Source organism: Numenius arquata, chromosome 14 (assembly GCF_964106895.1).
Source record: "Numenius arquata chromosome 14, bNumArq3.hap1.1, whole genome shotgun sequence".
NCBI lineage: Eukaryota > Metazoa > Chordata > Aves > Charadriiformes > Scolopacidae > Numenius > Numenius arquata.
In genome coordinates this window covers 18,661,538-18,685,262 of record NC_133589.1, presented here as the reverse complement: position 1 = coordinate 18,685,262, position 23,725 = coordinate 18,661,538, and the positions used below count along the sequence as shown (strand labels likewise).

The 23,725-nt window shown below is 47.3% G+C and overlaps 2 protein-coding genes across 2 annotated transcripts in view; one reads left to right on the top strand and one right to left on the bottom strand.

The window, feature by feature from the left end:
* The window catches only part of IFT140 (intraflagellar transport 140), an 87,817-nt gene extending 83,866 nt beyond the window's left edge, over nucleotides 1-3,951 (top strand). The window contains exons 27-30 of the mRNA XM_074158802.1: nucleotides 64-276; nucleotides 360-526; nucleotides 864-1,005; nucleotides 3,044-3,951. Coding sequence (XP_074014903.1) covers nucleotides 64-276; nucleotides 360-526; nucleotides 864-1,005; nucleotides 3,044-3,244 — 723 coding nt within the window. The 3' untranslated portion in view covers nucleotides 3,245-3,951. The remainder of the gene's footprint in view (nucleotides 1-63; nucleotides 277-359; nucleotides 527-863; nucleotides 1,006-3,043) is intronic.
* Nucleotides 3,257-23,479, bottom strand: TELO2 (telomere maintenance 2). Its single transcript, XM_074158767.1, has 20 exons — nucleotides 23,244-23,479; nucleotides 22,531-22,796; nucleotides 21,838-21,906; nucleotides 21,066-21,213; nucleotides 20,577-20,679; nucleotides 19,734-19,802; nucleotides 18,645-18,786; nucleotides 17,265-17,401; nucleotides 16,421-16,509; nucleotides 14,701-14,811; nucleotides 13,988-14,073; nucleotides 13,596-13,687; nucleotides 12,535-12,651; nucleotides 11,550-11,621; nucleotides 10,820-10,990; nucleotides 10,073-10,164; nucleotides 9,167-9,266; nucleotides 8,691-8,755; nucleotides 7,958-8,073; nucleotides 3,257-5,019 (listed from the first exon to the last, which is right to left on the bottom strand). The coding sequence occupies exons 1-20, from the start codon at nucleotides 23,477-23,479 to the stop codon at nucleotides 4,916-4,918; spliced, it is 2,385 nt and encodes a 794-aa protein (XP_074014868.1). The 3' UTR covers nucleotides 3,257-4,915.
* Between the last annotated feature and the right edge of the window lie 246 nt (nucleotides 23,480-23,725).

Genomic DNA, 23,725 nt, shown 5'->3' with positions numbered 1-23,725 from the left:
TGTTTTTGTGTTCACAATGATATTTTTCTCCCTCTTCCCCTGTGCCCCACTTCCCATTGCCAGGCTATGAGGGCACTACTGAAATCTGGAGATACTGAGAAGATCGTCTTCTTTGCGGGAGTTTCCAGACAGAGGGAGATTTATATCATGGCAGCCAACTATCTACAATCCCTGGATTGGCGCAAGGACCCCGAGATTATGAAGAACATCATTAGCTTCTATACTAAAGGAAGGGCCCTTGATCTGTTGGCAGGTTTCTATGATGCGTGTGCTCAGGTGCGCCTCCCTTCTGTGGCTGCTAAAGGGGTTTGGTTTGTTACCTCTGGAGAAAGACTTTCATCTCATTTCTCCTCTTGCAGGTAGAAATTGATGAGTATCAGAACTATGAGAAGGCCCAAGGGGCGCTGACAGAAGCATATAAGTGCCTTTCAAAAGCAAAGACTAGAAGCCCTCTGGAACAGGAAAGCAAATTAGCACAATTGCAGAGCAAGATGACCCTGATTAAGCGATTCGTCCATGCTCGGAGGTGAGCTGCAGTATTCAGAGCATGTAAGGTAATGACAGACATAGCATACAAGAAGAAAAGTTGTACTAGTGCCTACAGTTTAACAAATAATTTGCAGACTCTCTTATAAAAGCTGCTGTAACATTTTTCTAGCAGAGAAACTGTTATGTGATTATTTTTTTTTAAAAAGTGCCGCTTACATTAGAGATGAAAAGATGAAATAGAAGCAAGTGCATTGACCGAGGAAAGTGCTGTCAGAAAGGCAATTATGAAACGTAGCACAGTAAAAAAACATAATCTCCCCCAAGCTGAATGCTCTCCCCCAGATTGGTCACAGTTTCCTTTTGCTCTTTACTAGAGTTTACTCTGAAGATCCCAAAGAAGCAGTCAGACAGTGTGAACTTCTCCTGGCTGAGCAAGATTTGGACAATGCCATCCGTCACGGCGATGTCTTGGGATTTCTGGTCGAACATTATGTACAAGCGGAGGAATTCCATACAGTAAGTTAATTCTTAATTCTCCCAATCTACACAGCCTGTCTTATATACACCAGTGCAGCTTGGTTATCTCCTACAGGAAGACATTCCATAGGAGAGGCTCCTTTACAGGAGCTAAACTGCTCAGCAGGGTGTGATAAACCTCAGGAACTATATCCAAATTAATATATTTTTCATTTCATGGGAATGAAGAGGAAAACAAAAAGCTCACAGAGCATAAATAGCAGAGGATTCTTAAACATTCTCAGTTATTAGATAAGACCAGAAGGGTCTGTCCGGGTGCATGTCTCAGCTCCTCCTGGAAACCATGCTAACACATGGAAAACAAGGAGGGGATTGGTGACAGCCAACATGGCTTCACCAAGGGCAAGTCATGCCTGACAAATTCGGTGGCCTTCTACGATGGCGCTACAGCATTTGTAGATAAGAGGAGAGCAACAGATGTCTGGACTTATGCAAAGCATTTGACACTGTCCCACATGACATCCTGGTCTCTAAACTGGAGAGGCACAGATTTGATGGATGGACCACTCGGTTGATCAGGAACTGGCTGGATGGCCACACTCAAAGGTCGGCGGCTCAGTGTCCAAGTGGAAGCCAGTGATGAGTGGTGTTCCTCAGGGGTCAGCACTGGGAACAGCACTGTTCAACATCTTTTGTTGGCGACATGGATAGTGGGATTAAGCGCACCCTCAGCAAGTTTGCTGATGACACCAAGCTGTGTGGAGTGGTCGACACGCTGGAGGGAAGGGATGCCATCCAGAGGAACCTGGACAGGCTGGAGAGGTGGGCCCATGTGAACCTTGTAAGGTTCAGCCCGGTCAAGTGCAAGGTCCTGTACCTGGATCACGGCAATTGCAGGCACAAATACAGGTTGGGTGGAGAATGGATTGAGAGCAGCCCTGAGGAGAAGGACTTGGGGGTGCTGGTGGACGAGAAGCTCACTATGAGCCAGCAACATGTGCTAGCAGCCTGGAAAGCCTCCCTGTACCCTGGGCTGCATCCCCAGCAGCATGGCCAGCAGGGCGAGGGGGGGGAATTCTGCTCTGCTCTGGGGAGGCCCCCCCCCCAGCCCCAGTTCTGCCTCTAGCTCTGGGGCCACCAACAGCAGAAGGACATGGAGCTGTTGGAGCGGGGCCGGAGGAGGCCACGGAGATGCTGGGAGGGCTGGAGCCCCTCTGCTGTGAGGACAGGCTGAGAGAGTTGGGGGGGTTCAGCCTGGAGAAGAGAAGGCTCCGGGGAGACCTTAGAGCCCCTTCCAGTCCCTCAAGGGGCTCCAGGAAAGCTGGGGAGGGACTCTGGATGAGGGAGGGGAGCCCTAGGAGGAGGGGGAAGGGTTTGACACTGAAAGAGGGGAGATGGAGATGAGATGTGGGGAAGAACTTCTTTGCTGTGAGGGTGGTGAGAGCCTGGCCCAGGTTGCCCAGAGAAGCTGTGGCTGCCCCATCCCTGGAGGGGTTCAAGGCCAGGTTGGAGGGGGCTTGGAGCAACCTGGTCTGGTGGGAGGTGTCCCTGCCCAGGGCAGGGGGTGGCACTAGATGGGCTTTATGGTCCCTTCCAACCCAAAGCATTCTGTGATTCTATGAATTACACTGTACTTCATTTAACACTTGGCCAAAGACAAGAGAATTGTAAAATTACAGTCATTTGAGGAAATGGTGAATCACTGCACCACCACTCCCCCCCCCCAGCACTCGGCCTAAGCTGTAACCTGCTGCTGTTACGAAACCCAAGGATGCCAAGTGCAGGTTCTTCCAGCTGCGGCAATTAACCTTAGCTTTAAGGTTGTTTTGACAGTGCTTCAGCCATCAGGAGAATGTAACACCAGCCTTTGAGACACCTTATTTTTTAAGCTGGAAAAGACAGAACTGACACAACTTGCTGTGAAAGGGCATCATGGTGGCAAAGGCCATAACTCCTGGCTAAGTGTTAGTGCCCTTCAACACTGAGCTCCTGCTCAGAGCTCAGCCCTGCACGAAGGGTGATGCTTTTCACCGTTGTGCACCCCCCCCCAAGCAGTGATCTCTGTGCATTACTTTAGGCTCACCGGTACCTGGAAGAGATGCAGAAAAGAATCCCACCCGTGAACCTGAGCTACTACGTGACGCAGCAGACCATCGAGGCAGTTCACCGAGGAGCAGGTGTTCCCATAAGCCAAACCCTGGTTCCAGAGCAGATTCGCCACAGCAGTATGGAGGACAAGGAGGTGGAAGAAGTGGTTGATGAAGTGGAGGACTCTTGAGAACTTAACACTTACGAAATGCCAAGTTGACTTTAATACTAGGTCATTTATTCTGTCCTCGTTAGAGGTCATATATCAGGCAACACACTGCCACAATAAGGTTTTTTTTGTTGTTTTTTTTTATTGGTTAGCACCAATAAATTTATTTTTGCAGCTTAACTGTACAAGCAACAGTATTATCTCAAACACTACATATAAAGATTCACATGTATATCCTGTAATGAAGCTGGCTTTAGTATTTTAATAAATTCAAGGGAGAAAAAACCCAACAGGACCTGCATATTGTGATTTTAGGCCTTTTTCTAAGTACAGAAAAGAACTGAGTAACTGAGGTGGAAACTCATGAGTCGACAAAAATCTTCCAAGTACAACTTTGATCTGCTAAGCTGCCAACTGATTTGTCATTCCCTGGAAGTCACAACTTCTGAAAACAATCTGTGTCCCATCTGGGTAGGAGCTCGGCTAAAAGTCAGACTACTCCCCTACTGCAGAATGAAGGGAGAATTTGCCCAACCCAAACTGGGTCAGGTAGGTTCGAGCTACCCCTTACAAAACCTGGACCAAACCTCAGAACCGCAGAAGGGTTGGGTTGGAAGGGACCTCTGGAGGTTGCCTGGTCCAATCCTCCCTTATGCTGGCTCACTTTGCACCAGTGAAGCTTCTTTCTCACTGGGAAGCTTCTTTTCCAAAGTTACGTCAAGCTACTCTGTATGAGTCAGATTTTGGAATGCAACTGTCTTCCCTGGCACAAGTAGGATCCTGAGACATGAAGCCCAACGTCAGTGACCAAGGTTTTGCTCACCTTTCAGCCTGTTACCATGCCCCAGGAAGGTGCATTTATAACATACCAACCAGCCCTTCTGTTTAGAACAATTTTTCTTTTTCCTGTTTTGTGACTTACTTCCAAAACTTGGGGTGAATGTGAAGTTTTTAAATTGTAATTTTAAATGTGAAATTTTTAAATTTCCCTTTCAGGGAAAAAGGGCAAGGGGAGATTTAACATCCAAAATCTGGATGCTAGTTATCCTTTAATAGGAACTTATTTCTGTACCAAGATTATACAAAAAGGATTCCTGCTTTGTTCCTGCCTAACCACAGCCCGGCTCTACCTCAAGCCTTTAAGGTTTGGCACATTTTCAGAATGTCAGTGCAGCTCTTCAGTTCCTACACCTCATCGGCAGTGTCATTACCTGGACCGTGTCACCCCTTCGAACAGCAGACTGGTAACTATTCCGCCAAACGCTGACTGCTAGGAGAGACGGGAGCCTTTGTTAAGGGCATGTCATAGACTGAGCCCTGGGAGGTGCGTGGCCCTCTCCAGTCCCCGTTTTTCTGACAAGAAGTCTGCTGTGAGATCTGCCCTGTATTTTTAGCAGAGCGCTGGAACCTGCCAAGGTTATAAATAGCTGGGGGTGGGGGCTGGGAAGAGTGGGGAGGATGGCGGTGCTGGCCTACCTTCCTGCATCTGTACACCCCGTACCGGATGGCAATAGCTCACTAAATTGGCCTCCACTACAAAGTCCAGATGTCAAGTCAGGTTCGCTATGGCTCTGCACCCTTCCCCCTTCTTCCTCCTCTCCAGCCAGGTGACTGCTAAAGAGGCCCCAGCAGGGCCTGCACACATCCAGCTGGCAAGAGGATGAGGTAAAGGTAATTTCTTTTACCCTTCAGCTATGAAGAGACAGTTTTGAGTTTCTTTTTCAGGTTCTCCATTAGTTGCAGGTTCTGCAAGGCCAGCCTCCTGCAGTCTCCATCTGGATCCTTCTCCACCACATCTGTAACAGAAGCAGCTGCTGTTAGTTGGAAAAATGGGAAAAACTGCCCTTCGCCGAACATGTCTCAACTGTTGCAGCGGCCAGCACAGAACAGCACGAAATGCAGCTGGGTCCGGGCTGGACATCAGCGCTTGCAGGAATTACGTCAGACCAGAAGGCAAAGATGCCCAACCTTGTTCACCCCAAGCAGCGAGTCTGGCTGAACCCTGTCACATGCGAAAATGCTCAGTTCGTGCTTGTAGCAGAAACAGTCAGTTGGGCTGAAACACTGTGGAAACTATCTGCCCTTGTATTCCATGGGATAGCCTCTGTGCCAGAACGTGTATTTGTGCCCTTGAGCTGCACAACACCTTTCTCCAGCAGCTTACTAGCATGAATGCAGTTTGCAATTAGAAATCCACTTACTCAAAAGCCTCAAGTCTTGGCTCTGCCAATTCCTGCAACCTAAACAAGAGCTCAGTGCTCCCTCCTGCAATCCGTGGTCACGCTGCCCTTCAAAGGGGGGGGGAAGAAAGCGGCAGGCCATGAGTTTCAACACATTCTCCCTTCTGAGAGATTAGTTTTCTGGTAAACTAGTACTTTCACGCTTTATGCGGCATGTAAGGGAGGGCACGAAGCCGCTTCCAGCAGCTGTTATTTCAGGGGCCCTCACTGGGCCTGCAGAGTAAAAGCCAGGATGTGTGCAGGATGTCTGAGCAGGGGGAGCTGGAAGCACAGCGAGGCTGCGTGAGGATATCCTGTACGCACGAGCTCTGCGCCCCGAGCCCTCTCAGCCCAAACACATGACTCACCCTGACGGAGTGGGGCTATTTATAACCCCGGGGAGAGTTTCACAGTGATGTTTCCATACTCCCTCTACAGCAAGCAGAAAGCGGGAGGAGAGTACAAGACAGATCAACACAGGCTGAAAAGCAGAGAGTCTGTTTTTATTTGCCATGAGTGTGGACCTTGAGGTGCTGCACTGAACGGGAGGGCACAGGGCACCAGAGTATCATCCTGGTCCTCACATAAACAGAACTTACCTATGACACAGCTCTACAGCACTTACAAGGGGTGGGGAATTCCCTCAAAGGCAGCTGCTGAGGAATCAAAGGAACTGTTTCCTAGAAATGTTTAGGTATTCCCTCCCTCCCCCGGGAACGATCAGGCTCTCAGGAGTAGGTCCAGGGGGGCACTAAGGGCAATGACAGACAAGTACGAGGTGGATCCCAGCCTCCCTCCCCAGCTGGAATGTCCCAAAACATCCACTAATCAGACAGTGCCATGACAGTGACTGAAGCAGTTTCTTACACCACACTGCGAACACTTTCTAGTGGGGAACAGTTCTAGTTACAACCCAAAGGCCAAAGGGCAGGAACACTCAGTCATATTCACACGATGAACCACAGCAATCTGCGTATCTGCATATATCTGTGATATAATAACAAACTGGAGCAGATACATAGATTTCTATTAAATGCTTCATGGATAACATTTTCTAAGCCCAATGTTGAGGAGGCTTTAGCCACAGGAGGAGAAATGTAGATGCTTTAAGCTGAAACCCAAGGTGGTGACACTTGTCCTGGCCATCAGGCATGGCATGCTTGACAGCTTGTCATTTTCCCCAGCTTCAGCAGCAGACCTAATACATGACACCTCTTGCAAATCTTGGCTGGAAGAGTCACAAAGCACCAGCAAATCTGCTGGCTCAAATCCATGACTCAGTCACAAAAGCAGATCTCAAGTGACCAACTTCATCGGTTGGAGCACCAGGGAGGAGCGCAGTGCCCCCCTGCGAGAGCTGTGTCACCAACAGTCTTACAACAAAGAGCAAGGGCACAGCCCATGAAGCTGTCCTGGTTCAGGAAGCAGCTCTAGAAGGATGTGCAAGTTTTAAATTGCATCTGACCAGACATGGAGCTGAGCTGTATTCTCCAAGGTTTCTGAACGGCTCCTAGAGCAGTTTCCCCTTCTCTGCTAAACACACAACTGTGACCTTCTGCTCTCATTCCCACCAGGATCTACCATGCAATTTTCATGCAAAAGCATCACACCTACAGAGATGGCTGTTACACTACCTACAGGCATAAAAAGATGCTACTAGCTCTGTTCTCCTCCTCCTTCTACAAATAACTCATTAAAAACAGATTACGCAGACCCTCATGCTGAAAATACATTTATAACATTCCTGGACAGGCTTTACTTGGTAACAGAGGAGTTAACTGCAGGGACGAGCAGATTCCTCAGAGCACACCATGTCATGGGAAAAGTGAAGTTTTCAGCCCCACAAGGCCCCTTTCAAGGGCATGGAGCTCCACAACCTGCAAGCATCAGGGGCCAGCTGTGTCAACGTCACTTCCTGCCTGCTCCCCGCGGGATGGCAACTCACCAGGAGTGAGAACGGTGAGGAAAACCAACCCAAGGAGCCACATGAGGTCCACTCAGAACACAGTGGGGGCTTCAGAGCTACAAAGCGCACAGCATTATTTCCTCCTGTACTTCAGCCGTTGCTGACCGACTCGTGTGGCTCCCAGAACCCACAAACGCAGCTTGCATGGATGTAAGGGGCGTTGGGTGCAGCACGCAGTCACGTGCTGTCTTTCATAGGTTGTTCTTGCCATCAACAATCGGAAGTTGGGAGATGGGGCCATGCTCTTCTTCCTCTTATTTTTAGCACTAACAAAACCCATCGTCTGTGCGCGTGGTGCAAACAGGCCGTACAAGCCATGGATGTTACTGCTGGTCAGTCACTGCAAGAAATGGGTGGTTGCATGCTTGGACAGAGACATACACTGTGGTCTGCTATTTGCCCTGAACTTACAAGCGAGCAATAATTATGCTTATCATGCAAGTCTCTGGTGTGCAACACCAGGACTTTACTGCTACCGTCACAAAGAGATGCTGCACAAAGACTGGACCACTAACCAGAAAAACACTGGCATACACCACCACCGCTTACCTCCCAGCCAGGACTGAGTCTCCAAAAGCTCTTCTGTTGTGTCTTCCAGAAGACACTCTGCAGGGACACTGAGGAGCACGGAGGAGACACAGGACAAGAGACCCTGGCGCACATACCTGTTGGAGAAAGCCTGAACTGATTACAGCTTGCAGCTTCAGGCTCTACCTCAGGGGCTCTTCAGATTCAAATGTTTGTGGTTATAATGACTTTAGGCCATATTCCTACTGGTAAGGAGTGTAACCATGCACCAGCTGGCAGAGAGCCCACATCTGGAGCCTCTGCCATACTGTGGTGCAGGGACTCTCATGTAATTCACAGTCCTGGACAAATCTGAGATCAAAACAGAAACTGGATGTTTACAGCGTTTTGGCTACGTCTCTATTTCTTTCCAGGGTTGAATGCTGGAATCGCATCTAAAGATTTCTGAGCTCCCTGAGTAAATATAGACGGAACTATCACATGGATAGTTGACCAAGAAATTTGTCATGCTCTCTATAGGTAACGACTGTACCGCCCACAAGTTCATACCTTGGCCTGACATTAAAGCAACGCCTTTGCTACATATTCTTGCAACACTCAGTCATAAGAGCCCAAGGCTGGAGGACAGCACCGAGTTAATGCATTAAGTCATTGACATTCTCAGTTGGGTGCTAGTATTGGACAAAGACAAAGCATGGCTGGAGACTGGCTCGCAGCGGATCTTTAAAAACAGAAGCGTACAACTACAACTCACGAGTCACTGTGGAAACGCAGAGCCCAAACAAACTCCAGCAGTGCCTTTCCCATTGCAGTAACTGCCTGCAAAACAAGATTATGACAAAAACACTGAATACCTTCCCATTCACACCACCGTACAGAACTGGACCTTGACACACACTGCTGTGAACGTTGTGGTCGCAATTAACTTTATTTTACAGATTAGGAAACTTATGCTTAAGTTAAAGTGAAATGTAGTGCCCAACCTCCCACAGAAGTTGATAGTTTTTCTACCAGAAGCAGCAAAAGATACTGCAGGGGTGTCTGAATGACTCCTTTCTGACCACTTTCTCTCAGCCCTTTTTGCAAGTTCTCAGCACACACCCAACTCAAACTTGCTGCCAGTCTTTAAGTGTGGCAGGCTCCAGAGTACACTGCCATTTCAGAAGGCACCTCTGAGCTCCTAGGCTGGGTCTCTCCTGCCACCTGCAAGCTCCTCCAGCCTTTTCTTACCACAGTGTTGACAGCCAAATACATCAGGATTGCTAAAGCGTGGACCAGTCTTCCAAGGACAAAGTGATCTTCCCCAAGGAGATCAAATGTTGTCAAAGGCCTGCAAGTGCAAGACACACAGTCTGTAGCAGTGAGAAGGCTGATCAGTGTGTCTTTGGAACAGTCAGGGTGGTCATGCAGGGTGAACTGTCCCCCACAAGCCTGAATCCCTAAACCAACAGTCACTGTACAGTTATTCCCAGCTTAACACAGGCCACAGCTGTTGAGCTGTTCTCATCTTTGCTCCCAGACCAGTAACATTCTCTACTCTTACAGCAGGTATCACTCATTCTACCAACAGGCTCCACTTAGAACTGCTTGCAAAAGCAAGCACCACTGCTGTACCGGAAACAAACCATTACGACTGGTATTACAAGAACCTTTATTCTCATGGGATCAATTACTCTGCCTTTCTTAGGTATGCAAAGACTTAAGTAATTGACAATAAACATGGTCACAAGGACCAGTCCAGGTGACAGGCCCAAAGCTGAGACAGAGTTAATTTTGGTTAAAGACTGCAGTTCTGTGGTTCTGTGTGAACCTCCCACAGTGGAGGGTCAGCCAACGCAACTGGTGTGGTACTGCCAAAATCATCTGCCTGTGGACCTGTGACAGGTTATTCTTCATAATGTATCTTCACTTCTGCAGGGTCTCACATACTCCTGCCCAACAAGACTTCACAGGATAAGCCCAAGAGACCACAAACCCGTCCTCTTTAAGCTTTATGCATGAACTAGGCACCAGTGTGGTGTCACTGGACTCCCACAGAGCTTCTGGTTTTTAGCGTGCTGCTCTGGGGCAAGCAGAACAAGCAGAAAGGTTGACTCTGGCAGCTCCAGGCCCACATCCCAAGGGATTCACACTCACCTGTCAAAGTGCTGAATCAATGGAAAAAAGAAGTGCCCAGCAACAGAATTGAACTCATTTGGGCCGGAAGCCCGTTCCACTTGAGACTGACCCTGCCCAAGAGAAAAATGAAGTTTAGACACAAGATGCAGCATCCGACTCTTCCACTTCGCTGGACACTGTCAAGAGTCCCTTGCAGCCATTGTCAGCTTGTACGCCTGTGGCTACTTCTTTCCAGACTGGATGGCTCACTTCCCACTGCATATCCTCCACCACATACAAACAGTTCAATAGAATATAGTTCAGTACTGCTGGGCTACAGATAAGAAACAAGAACGTGCAAGGGATAGAGGAGTTTTAGAAAGCAAGTTCTCCAGGATGAACCACAGGGGAGTTCTGGGAACTGGCAAACTGGCATCAATTTATCTCCCTGAAAAATAGGCTGAAACAGTCCTGAGCAGAGGCAGCTACTCTGATGGAGGCAGCTCTGGGATCTGTGCGGTGCAGTCACAGCTCCCTGCAGCGGCCAGACAAGCTCAGAACAGCAACAACTATCCCTCAGTGCAAGGCAAGGAGTTCAAGGTTTATTTTCCTCTCCCTGCCAGGTAGTCTGCACCAAAAGATTCAGCCACATACTAAGATGAATTTATTTTTGAAGCTACACAGCCTTTCCTTTGGGTTGGGCCCAATTTCCAGACAGAACTACAGCAACTCCTAGTGTCTCCTTTTGCTGGATTTGACATGAGTTTGTTTCTGCCCTGGCCTCACCGTAGCAAATCTCCGAGTCTTGCTTTTGATCCTCTCATCAACAACTCTTCTCCAGTCCTTAGAGCTATCGCTTCCAGGGAGAAGCTGGATACAAGGCTTTTGGGCACCAGAATGCTTGGTCTTCCCATGGGATTTGGGATAGGACAGTTCTTGAGCTGCCAAAACCAATACCTAGATGAAAAAGAGGGGGGGTTCTGTTAAAAAATTCCCTGTATTAGGGAAAAACAACAACACTTTTACCTGCACCCAAACTGATAGGAAGAGCAAGGCAGGAAGGCACAAGAAGTTTTGAATGAAGACAGCAAGGTAACTGATGCCCAAATAACTAGCTGGCTCCGAGGCACTGACCAAACACTTGGTCACCTAGCCCTGAAACACAACAGCGGCTCCGTCTTCAGACACAGTCAGTGAGATGCCGTAGGAGTCACAGGCAAATCACCATTTTTCAGAAAGTGAAGATAAAACAGCCTGATGGCATGGTAGGAAACAACAGCTTCTCCTAGGCAACTGGCCATCCCATATCTTGCATTCTGTGGGGAAGGACAGCTGTACAACTGGAGTGCAGCAGGGTTACAAACGAGAGGGGAATGACAGGCACAAATACTAACGTAAGAGATTCCCATGCCTCTGCCTCCTCCTATGAAGAATAAAAGGTAACCCCATTACATCTTGGAGGAACAGCACTGGTGCAACAGAGACACAAGGGAAGTGGGAAGAGCAGAGCACTTACATCGAGAATGTCCACACGCTGACGAAGACTATAGTTCAAAGAGTAGAACTGGGAGGTCAAATACTTTGCTACCTGTACAGAAAAATCAAGGTGTAATGAACACAAACCCTGGCTGGAAACGGCCTTCCCACTAACTCTAAAAGCACTTCGTTTCAGGAGAAATGCGCAAATAGGGGAAATTCAGATACTTCCACTTCTAGACTCTCACAAAGGAAGTAAATGACAAATGAGATTTTGCCTTTCTTCTCTCCCTCCTATGCAGAGGTAACCAAACAACTGTCATGGCAGCTTTGACACTTTGAAGGGGACCTTTCAATACTTAAAGGGAACTTATAAAAAAGATGGAGACTTTTTACCAGGGCCTGTTCTGATAGGACGAGGGGCAAAGGTTTTAAACTGAGAGGATAGATCTAGATTGGACATAAGGAAGAACTTCTTTGCTGTGAGGGTGGTGAGAGCCTGGCCCAGGTTGCCCAGAGAAGCTGTGGCTGCCCCATCCCTGGAGGGGTTCAAGGCCAGGTTGGAGGGGGCTTGGAGCGACCTGGTCTGGTGGGAGGTGTCCCTGCCCAGGGCAGGGGGTGGCACTGGATGGGCTTTGAAGGTCCTTTCCAACCCAGACCATTCTGTGATTCTATCACTACAATCACCAGTCATGTATTCTTCTAGAGAAGCCCTTCGTACATAAGCTTCCCTCTATGTGAAACAATCTCCTTCCAATGCAACAAGTCCATATCTAATTTGCCTTGTCAGGTATACTCATACTAACAGTCTCCAAACAGCTTCTCCAGTTCATTACAGTGCTGACAGAGTTTTCTCTTTTCTGTTGTTTCAGTTGTCCATTGCAGATTCTACAGTCCATAGCGCAGCTCTGCATAAATGCTGTCAGATGTGAACGAGCTATTCTACACACTGATAGCTGCTTCTATCAGCTTAAATTTTTGACAGTGCCTCAATTGAAAAAAGGAAAGCAGTAAGAGGGACTCACAGGTATTGGATCTGTGGTTAAAACAGCTATTTGAGCCCTCTGACGGAGCTCCACAAAGCCTTCAATGCAGGTCTTCTCCTCCAGATGCAGTAGTATTTTTGCCAGCTCCACGCTCACCTGCTCAAAATACAAAAAATGGAATCAAGTCCCCGCAGCTGTTTTCTTTCTCACAGGATTTACACAGCAGCACCTATTTTCCATTTCTAACATTTAAGCAAAGACAATGAGGGTCTGGAATACAGGCAACATGTCCATAGCTCAGGAGGGAGAGAAAACACAGTAAGCTAAACACCGACCAGACAGATTTCTCAAAACACTGAACAAACCCTATGCCGATTCCTCTGTCCACATTCACTTTTGCTTTTTGGACAAGTGGTGGCATCATGAGCTAGGAGGACTTGTGACTATAACTAATGAGTTCAAGGGTGCAGTACCACATCCAAAACCCATCCAGATAAGCACCCTTCCCTTTCTCAGCTGGAAGAGGCCTGCCGCTCTGCCACCTTCAAGCGTTCACTAACAAGAGGTGGTGAGCTCTCATTACACCAGTGACCTTGTCCCAAGTTCCTCTCACCTGAGCTTTTCAACTTGACCAGTACAATCCAACTACTCCCTCCAGAAGACATTACGCTTGTACGAGCAAATAGGGAAAGTCCATTTGATTTTATCCCTCTTTTTATTGGGGAATAACAATTAAATTCAATTTCAATTCAAAATCAATTAAATCCCAAATTAAGGTCAATTGGTCTGTGGAATTTGTGGCTGCTCTGTAAACTGTATTTCTAATGTTTTTTCTGCCCAGCACAAAGCATGGAGCTTCCTCGTGTTACTGGCAAGGGCTACTTGCAACACATTTCATTTTCAGCACTGGAGTTGCCAAATGCCAGCCCCTTAGCCTGCTTCTTTGTTCCTTTGTGCCCTGCAGCCTCACATACAGCCTGGCTGCTGCCCTGGTGGCACCTTTAGTCTCCTCACAAGGGCAAAGGATAATTCCTGTATTTTACATACATGATCTATACATACAGGATAATTTCCTGTATGCATAGCTCATACTACTTCACCTCTCTTGTTGCAGCTGGATTCTTTCGAACCAAGCTCTCAAGGGCCTTGACTGTAGCTTCCCATTTGTCCACGTCTTCAGAACCTGTCAGGACTGAAAGTAATCAAAAGACAAACACGAGCTATTAACAGAATGATTGTGCTTGGGTATATACCCCCAACTTTCTTCTGCCAATAGCTTGTCTTGTTATAGGTAGATATCACTGACCCAGCGCAAGACTGGCATTAGGAATTACATTTAAATTACTCAGAAATTACAGTTCAACACCTGAGCCTGTGTTACTGAAATCCTACAGCTTCTTCAAATTAGCTCAGAAAAAAAATAAACCTACACAGAGATCACTCCCCCAAAACCAATAAAAAACAGATAAAGGCTCAGCCCAAAATCTCCTACCTTCAATACAGTCTCGGATATACACAGGAGCCTTAGTCTTTAGTTCTTTATCCTCGGACATGTCATAAGGGATGAGGTCATCATCACTGTAAAAGAAATAAAAGCAGGAGTTAAGACTATGGGCTATGGATGTTTTTCCTTTCCCCAGCTCTCCACACAAGAGGGAAAGAACCAGCAGACACATTGTGGTAACACTGTCACTCTTGCATCATCCAGCAGCGCTGCTGAAGGCCAGCCTGAAAGGGCTCCTTAGGAAGTTCTATCCATTACTCTGAAGCTCAGTGGAAGAGCAGCTCCATGACCAGATCTAGAACTGGATCTCCTAGTCAAGTGAAGGAAGGACTCGAGTGACCCAGTGACTAGAAGCTGATTCTTGAGATTTCTTTATATATTGGTGAAGTGACAGATTAAGGCAGGTCCACTATTAGAATGGGTAGATGTATATCCATAATTCCAGGAAACATGTATCAAAGTCAAATGGAATAAATACAATGGATGTACACGACACAGACATTGCTCAAATTATTGACTAACATACTTGTGTGCAATTTCCTACAAAAAGTCCTGTCGTGCTGCACACTACTCAGCTGAACAAGGACAGAAAGCACAAGATTTGCCAAGAAATGCATCTAGCAATAGCTCCCTTCTCCCCATATCTGCTCTTAAGAACCTGCTGTTTATTTTCCATTTCCTACCAGTTCCCTGCCCCTTACCTGTCAAGCTCAGCATCCGACTCCTCATCTGGCTTCACAGGGGCTGCTGTATGTGATTTCTTGTTACTTTCTAACACCACCGGCACTGCAGCATCTGCTTTCGCGTTCCTGCTTTGAGAAACAAGAAGTATTACATCCAATGGAGTAACAGTACTTATTCACAAGTAAGAAACTCCCCACAACATCAGCCCTTGCTGCTGAAACAGAATGGCAGATGATTATTTCTGCTGCAGTCACCCACCTCGATTGGCCAACACAATCATAGAATCATAGAATGGTTCAGGTTGGAAGGGACCTTAAAGATCATCAAGTTCCAACCCCCTTGCCCTGGGCAGGGACACCTCCCACCAGACCAGGTTACTCCAAGCCCCCTCCAACCTGGCCATGAACCCCTCCAGGGATGGGGCAGCCACAGCTTCTCTGGGCAACCTGGGCCAGGCTCTCACCACCCTCACAGCAAAGAAGTTCTTCCCCACATCTCATCTCAATCTCCCCTCTTTCAGTGTCAAACCCTTCCCCCTCCTCCTATGGCTCCCCTCCCTGATAAAGAGTCCCTCTCCAGTAGGCCCCTTTAGGGACTGGAAGGGACTCCACACAGCTTGGTGTCATCAGCAAACTTGCTGAGGGTGCGCTTAATCCCACTATCCATGTCTCCAACAAAAGATGTTGAACAGCGCTGGTCCCAATACCAACCCCTGAGGAACACCGCTTGTCACTGGCTTCCACTTGGACACTGAGCCGCTGACCTTTGAGTGCGGCCATCCAGCCAGTTCCTGATCAACCGAGTGGTCCATCCATCAAATCTGTGCCTCTCCAGTTTAGAGACCAGGATGTCATGTGGGACAGTGTCAAATGCTTTGCATAAGTCCAGACATCTGTTGCTCTCCTCTTATCTACAAATGCTGTAGCGCCATCGTAGAAGGCCACCAAATTTGTCAGGCATGACTTGCCCTTGGTGAAGCCATGTTGGCTGTCACCAATCCCCTCCTTGTTTTCCATGTGTTAGCATGGTTTCCAGAAGGAGCTGAGACATGCACCCGGACATTTCATCTGAAGTTGTGAACGAAACTGAACAAATGGGGAAGAAACATCTTTAACCATTGCTAGTGGGATGAATACAGTAACAGATTTTTTTTTCTGTACCTATTTCTGTGGACTTTGGCATGTCCTTTCAAGTCTCTGCTTCTCAAATACTGTTTATGCCCCTAAAATGGGAGTAATAAATCTTCTATATTTCACTGCAGTACTGGACAGCTTCATTTTCTAATAAGATGAAGTGCTTCGTTCATCTGCTGGTAAAACTAAGTGCTTCAAAGGCCAAGAGCCTCAGCAGAGGCTATGGAAGTTGAGAGCCCAGAGAACCAGCCTTTACACTGACAGATATGCTAGATTTTTGCTACTGATAAATGGGCTGGGGGTATATGGCCCAAACACCAGATTTCCCAGACGCGAACAGAAAGGTCCATTTGATTCTACCAAGGGGCACCTAAGAGCCCTAGAAACTACAGCATGGTTTCACCGCACGCAGCTGTCAAACAAGCAATTTTAATACATACTACCATTGGAACGATGAATTTAAAAGAACTACAGCGCATTGTGAGAATAAGGTGCACTGTAATGCTTAAGAATATGCAAGACATCTTGAATACAGCTCTAGTGTGTAACTCAAAAAAAAGGTATTAAGAGCAAAAAGACGGCACAAATAGTAGCAATATCTTACTCTTCATCTGGACGGCTGGGGACAACAGAGGAGGGTGGAGTCTGCACCAGGAGGGACTTCAGTTCTCTTGCTTCATCGTCTTCTTCATACTAGACATTCAGAATAACCGTTACTGCGCTATTTGATTGCAAGTATGACGCAACATTCAACATTTGACCCTTCTGTGGTGTGCAAATGAAGACTGAATCATGAGCAGATGAACCCACACAAATCCCCTTTCTTTCAATCACTGTGCTGCCAGCAGTGGTGTATTTATGCTGTATAGCGACCGGTGCCATACGTAATCTTTGTCTCTATAATTAACAGTAGTACCTGATCAGACCTTGCCTGAATGTTATTTACAATCTTTTAAAAATTCAATAAATGGCAATGCGACATGAGGGATGATGCAGGTTTTTAAAGAATTAATGTGATTTAATCACATAATTCCTGCAAACTCTACTGGAAACAGCAGAGCATGTATCCCCATGTCAAGCTTGGAAATCTCAACTCAGAGCAGGTCTTCCCACTGTGTCAGGGACTGAGTGTTCACCACTGGTTTAGGTTTGACATTCCCTCTCAACTTCCACGGGTCAGACTCCAATTTCCCCACGTAATACGGTAAGTCCTTTATTATCATCAGTCTACTCTGAACTTTGTCATCACATTACACTTTTAAGGTCACTCTCAGCCACCTGACTATTTTCTATACAATTGGTTTTTTGTAAATAGATAGCCTCTCTTTTTGAAAATGTTGCTGCCTTTCTTTATTTCCAGATGCTATAATGCCCTGGATCATCTAGTTTAAAGCTTTGATTTCCTCTAAGCCCTGCACACCAGACATAAATTTCATTATAACCTTCACCTGAAACTTCAGGACAGGCCCATCAGTGTTTATTTTCAAACTAATGCTCTCTGCCACGATCATTCCCAGCCGCCGTATTTGTGGCAGGTTGCTGTCCAAGTGGCACTTCACACCCTCCATCATGCTTGTGAGAAGCTCTGGAAAAAAGCCCAAACAGTGCACGAAACAGTGACAGAAACAAACATCCATCTTTATGCTGGTTCCCTGAGAGGGCATTTTTAGCCACTCACCACCCGGTAACAGGTAGAAATACAGGAAGGGCCCATGCAGCTGTGACTTCTCTTTCTGCAATGGCAGGATTGCCCTTCAGCACCAATATAATAAACCCATACTTCTTCATGGTCAACAAAGTCAGCAAAACATTACCATATATTCTAAATTTGGAATATTTCTGTTTTCACCAAAACGAAAAATGATGGTAAGTCAAGACAATCTTCAGTTTGTTTTTAGAGTGCTTCAAAGCAACTGAAGTGAAAAGCCATGTTTTGAGGAAGCTACAAATTCTGAGCACTACAACAGTCACAGAGGGAGAAATTTCCCTCACCACCTAGATAAGCAGAACCAGGCAAGTAACACCAGTACTGCTCAGCCCACAGAAAACAACGGTTGCCAGCTTTACCGGGCAGGCTCACTGCTGTTAGACTGACCTTCTTCAACTCTGAGAAGCTTATCTTTTCAACAGCTGCCAGATAAAAAACAGATTATAAAACTACAGTAATGTTAGTAAATAACAAGTCACTTGTTCACCTAAATAAAAATCAATTCTAGAATGAAACCTAGAAGTCAACCTTTTCCCCCTCTCCAAAAGCCACCCACAGAGAGAAGTAACTCTAGACATTGGACTGAATTTTTTTTATTACAAGAGAAACAGAAATTTTAGACCAGGACCCCAGTGTGCTATGCCCTGTATGAATCCATAACAGGAGGTCCTTGCTGGTAACTCACTGTCCCTACTCACCACACACCGAGGGGAGCAGAATGAGATGGAGGAATGCACATGGACAGTCAGAGCCCAACCAAACAGCTTTTTATCCTTGGTGTACTTTCCCCTGTCCTCTTTGAAGCCTTACTGATGTTCCAACAGAAAGTCTATCAATTGCGAATCACATCATTCCTCTACTCAGTCCCAGAGTCAATCCTTGTTTTCCTGTGACAAAATGTAAGGGTTCCCAAACCACTGTTCAGGTAAAGAACCTCGGTTCAAAGATATGCTTTTCCCATTTCATAATTTAGAGCTATGCACTTGGAATTACATCATACCCGTCCCAAGATGAAGATGGGACAATTCTGTTTATCCATAGATCAAAACAAGGTGTTTTTCCACTCACAGTCAGACTTTCTGTTACACAAATCCATCCCCTGCTTCTCCCACTGCCTCACCTTGTCTGCAGCTCTCAATTTCGTGCTCCCTCAGGTGGGAGAGGCAGATAAGGATGGCCTGGCTAATGTACCGCTGCTGCTCGGGCGGGGAGTGTTTCACCGCACTGCTGCTGCCCCAGGTCTCCAACAGGTCTTTCAGCACCTGAATCAGAGAACTCCAGTTGGCTTGAAATAGATCTTTTTGACACACAAGTAATCTTCTTGAAGCACATTTCAAAAATGTGCTTTCATACAGAACACTGTATATTCTGACGGCACTTTGTTCTTTATGTTTCCCAGTGAACTTTACACTCCCTACAAATGGACCTAATCTTGTAATCCAGGGCCCAAAACGTACTGTGTTTGATCAACTGAGAACTCCACACCACCTTCATTTAATGTATTGTTAAAAATAATGTTGGGTTTTTTTTTGTATTTAAAAGTGATAATTATATGCAGAGCAATAGGCATTATTGTCAAAAACCAATATGATACTATATGGTGTAACATGTTTTGAGTCCAATCTTATATAGCTGCCAGTACTTCCAGATAATTAGAATAATAGAACATATAACCAGTGCAAAAAAAAAATTTAAAAAAAATTTATCAAAACAGTAGGGATTTCCAGAGATACAGATTTCCTAGAAGTTCCATGACACTGCTGAGAGGGAAAATATCTGCATCCCCGCCCAGGAAAAAGTAGATGAAAATGATCTGAAGCATCAGCCATTTGGGACACAGACAGCAATCAACAACTTCATCAGTTGATGCCATCTGCCCAGCCACATAAGCAGGGGCTGACAGAGGAAGCTGAGAGGGATGAAGGACATGTGACATCTGTCAGAATCCAAGCCTCATTTAGTTTTGCTACTTGGAAGACAATTCACCCAATTAAATATTAAAAACTAACGCCAGCAGTGCAGAAAGCCTTCTATTTATATATCACAGTTTACTTGTGCTATGACAGGGCTTCCCTCACTCTCATGAACAGTAACAAAAGTGTCTTAGAGAAGTACCAAAATAGTGCACCCCACAGACACATACACATACACTCACACAATCCAATTTTTTTCCATCAGATACCTCCCCAACAATGTTACTTAACCTTACTTTGATCAATAAGGCACGCCGAAGGCTATCTAGGGCCAGGTAGCCAAGGAGGTTCTGTAGCACTTCAGTCTGCAATGAAAACCATGAGTCCTGCTTTAACTGGGCATAAAGTTGTCATCAAGCAATGGCAAGTGTGTATTTTCACTTCATTAAACTTTTCATGCTAAGAGACTGGTTGACAACATTCAGAGACAGAAAAGTAAATTGAAAAAAATCAACCAGACACACACACACGCAGTTGCTGATGAAATACATGGAAAACAGGACAGACATTCAGGACAGTATTTTTACCATCAAAACCAGATCAGCACAGTCCCAGGCAAACATGAAGCACAAAGTCTAGAGAACATCCCTCACAACAACATCACAAGCCCCAGAGCACTTCCTAACACCTTGTGATAAATCCAGGTGTGCAGAAAAAAACCCCAAACCAATCCCAGTCCTTGTCTCGTCTCCTCAATCTCATTCTTGTCCCTGAGGGCAGGTCGTGGCTTCTTCAGTCTCTTCTCTCAGATTCTAAATTAACTAGATGTCTCCAACCCCCCAGAACCCTGAAATCATGTGCCAATAACCATTTGGTTCCAGACAAAGAGTACAGTAATTCTGCTAATAGCCTTCAACCCTGAGAAAGCACATAAATCCCATGATTTCAAAGCACCTGTTTAGTGCTCCCTCGTCATTATGTTGAACTGAGGGATGCACAGCTCAGATACGCACGGAGAGGCTATTTCAGAATAAAGAGTTAAATCTTACTCAAGACGACTTGGAGCTCAGCTACAAAAAACACTGGCACTTGGGAAAAGCAGGCGTCGCTAACACCGCTGTTCACCACAGAGTCCTTACCGCGTGGCCATACTGCAAGAGCAGCATCTTCTGTGTCACCACAAACTGAGCTTTCTTGTTTTTCACAACCAGGTTCCCCAGCAACCTAGACAAGACATCTGCCCTAGCAAGACAGGGCAACAGCAGAACATCAGGAATCCATGTAATTACTATCAGGCTGCTACTAATCACAGAAAATTCTCCAAGCAGCTGTTTGCAACAAAGTCTCTAAAACACCTCTAAACTTTAAGAGTGAGCCAGCAATTGCAAAGAATGTTTTCACTTCTTTTTTCACTGCATGTCATGACACAGATCTTTAAGGAATGGTGCAGGTTCTACCTGAGAGGGAACAATCAAGTACTCTACCCTTAGAGTTTCTCAAAAAACAGCACTGTAAGAAACCACCTACACAAACACACACGTCAGCACCTTTCAGAAAGCGATTCTGCAACTATTTGTGAAAGAATTCCAGCTTTTGCTCTGGATCAGGGAGAAAAGCAGAGTTCTTACCCGTGTGCTCTCTGCACAAACCCAAGGACCACAGCTTCCATACAGCGGTCTGGCACACATTCCACCAGTCGCCAGCATATTCTTTGCCAGATGCAGTCTGACTTGGTGAGATCCGTTAGGCGGGGAACCAAAGCGCTCAGAATTTCCTCTGAAGTGGAAGGGAAAACAGGTAAATACAGCAGATGGATGGAACTGATGCAATGGTGCTCAAGGTCAGCCCGCAGATTTCAAGATCCTTACAAGATGAAGAAATACAACATAGTTTGCAGTTCTAAAATGCTCCTGTGCAAACTTGCAAGTATTCCTCGTCACAGTAAACAGCTAGAAAATCTTCCCTCTTCTTCCCCAGCCCTGTTAACTACTTCTGCATTCAGTGGCTGCAAAGTCCTAAGCAAAGGCAGACTAAAGGCTACTCCCGTGAGAGGGTTATTACGTACAGGCAGTGATTTACGCTGGTATTTAGAAGGCACTTTCCGACTAGAAGAGCATTTAATAGTTATGACCCAAACAGCAGGAGGAGAAGGCTAATCTCTTCTCAGCGATTTTTGAGAGAACAGATCACATTCACGTGAGTTGACAGAAGCATGAAAATCTCTCAGATACGTAGTTGAATACCTCCAGAAGGCAGAGAGCAGCCTATTCAGTCCAACTCACAGAACCCCCAAAGTAGTAATTGGTACATCTCCCACTCCCGCTGCTGATCATCATCATAGTCATCCTTCTATACTAATGCAGAAAAACAGACCTTCCCCCTCCCCAAAACAGCACTCACTTTGTCGCCCATGAAGGCACACCTTCCCCAGGACGTGAGAAACAAAAGAGATTGAGCAATCCAAGCCACCTGGGATAAAACAGACACAAGCTTACCAAAAGCATCACCAGCATTCTCCAAAAAGCCTTCAGAAGGAGATACTTCTACATATATATATACAGAAGCATATACTTCTACATATATGTACTGTACATATACAGAAGCATATACTTCTACAAACCTGAAAACACAGATTAATTTCTTCTCTTCAAGCATCATCTCCTCCTCCCTCCACCATTTGTTGGGCACAAAGCGGCATCCAGTATTATTTATACACAGCCAGAGTCAGAAGACTAAAGTAGCTCATTCCCACGTTAACACAATGGTAATAAAGCCACTGGTTCATTCAGTACCGTTTAAATCTTCCATGCAATTCCTTCAGCATAGACCAACTGACCACAATTAGGCTTTGGCAACAGACGATGCTATTTAACAGCTTGTAGGAGAGCAGCTTTCAGTGGGATTTTAAAAAGCCTCAGCTTTCTTCCTCATCCCTAGTATCTTATGCTTTTAAATGCAATGAAGTTTGGCACGAAGGATGACTGTGAGGCTCTGCAGTACCCACCACCTGTATCTAAAGCACCAGCCAAGGGCGTCTATGCACAAAACACTTCTCCAGAAGAGCTGTCCCTATCAGTCCTCCTGTAATCTTACCTCTTAGAGAATCGGAGATCTTCTGCAGCACGTGGATAATTGCACCACCCAGGAGAGGAAAGTAGTTCTGTGGGAAGAACACGGGTGGGTTTTTCCCCTGGAGCTTGTTGCTGACGCGGTCGGGCAAACACACGACCTGGGTGAGCAGGGTCTCCTGCAGCCCAGGGGTGCCAGCCTGCTCCCGGCAGAGCTCCCACAGCAGGGCCGGGAGCCTTCCCTCCTGCAGGAACTGCTCCAGCACCGCCACCACCTCCGGCACAGCAGGGCTGGGGATGGAGGAAAGCGATTGCCGTAAGTCCTTGCCCTTTTAACTGGTGAAAAAAGCCTGCACACCGTTGTTTTTCTGCTGTGGTCTCACCACCGCAGCGCTGCGGCCCCACCATGCAGAACTTCAATCAACATCAGACTAAAGCCAAAGCGATTTTAACCTCTCCCTATCTCTAGTTTCCTCAGCTCGTCACGTTTCAGGAGATGCCACGAGCACGACTGAGGAGCTGTGTGACCCCGGCGGTGACACCAAGGGACCCGGGCCCGAGGCAGAGCAAGGATCCCCCGCGCCCGCCCTCACCCCCGCCCGCCGCCTCCTTACGCCGCTCGGGGCCCCGCCGCCACCCCTCGGGAGGCCGAGCCCCTCAGCTCTCCCGGCCCCGCGCCGGGCACACCCGCCTCCCACCGGGCAGCGGGCTCAGCGCCCCGCCCGCCGCCGGACTGACCCCGGGGCGGCGAGTGCCTCCAGCAGGACGGAGAGAGCGAGGCCGGGCGGCGCCTCCAGGAAGCAGCTCCGCCACTCGCTCGCGGGCCGCGCCCGGACCAGGCTCCGCAGGGAGGCGCCGAGCAGCGCCCGCTCCCGCTCCCCGAGGGAGGCCGGGCCCCCCACCGCCGCCACGGCCGCCCGTGACGCGCCCAGCGCCGCCGCCTCCCGCAGCGCCCGCTCCGGCGGCGCCGCCATGGCGCTGCGCGAGCCGCGTGAAGGCACCGCTCTCGCCCGCCCGCGGCGGCAGCCAATCGGCGGCGCGGGCCGGCGTGACGCTGCAGCAAAGCGCCGCCCACGCGGGCCTTAAAGAGACAGCTGCCCTTCGTAGGGGGAGCCCGCCGGCGGGAGGGGGCAGCATTGGTTTTACCCAAAAACTCTCCTCAGAAGGCAGGTGCCGGGCTGAGCGGGACTGCACGGGGCAAGAAGGCAGCGAGACAGGCC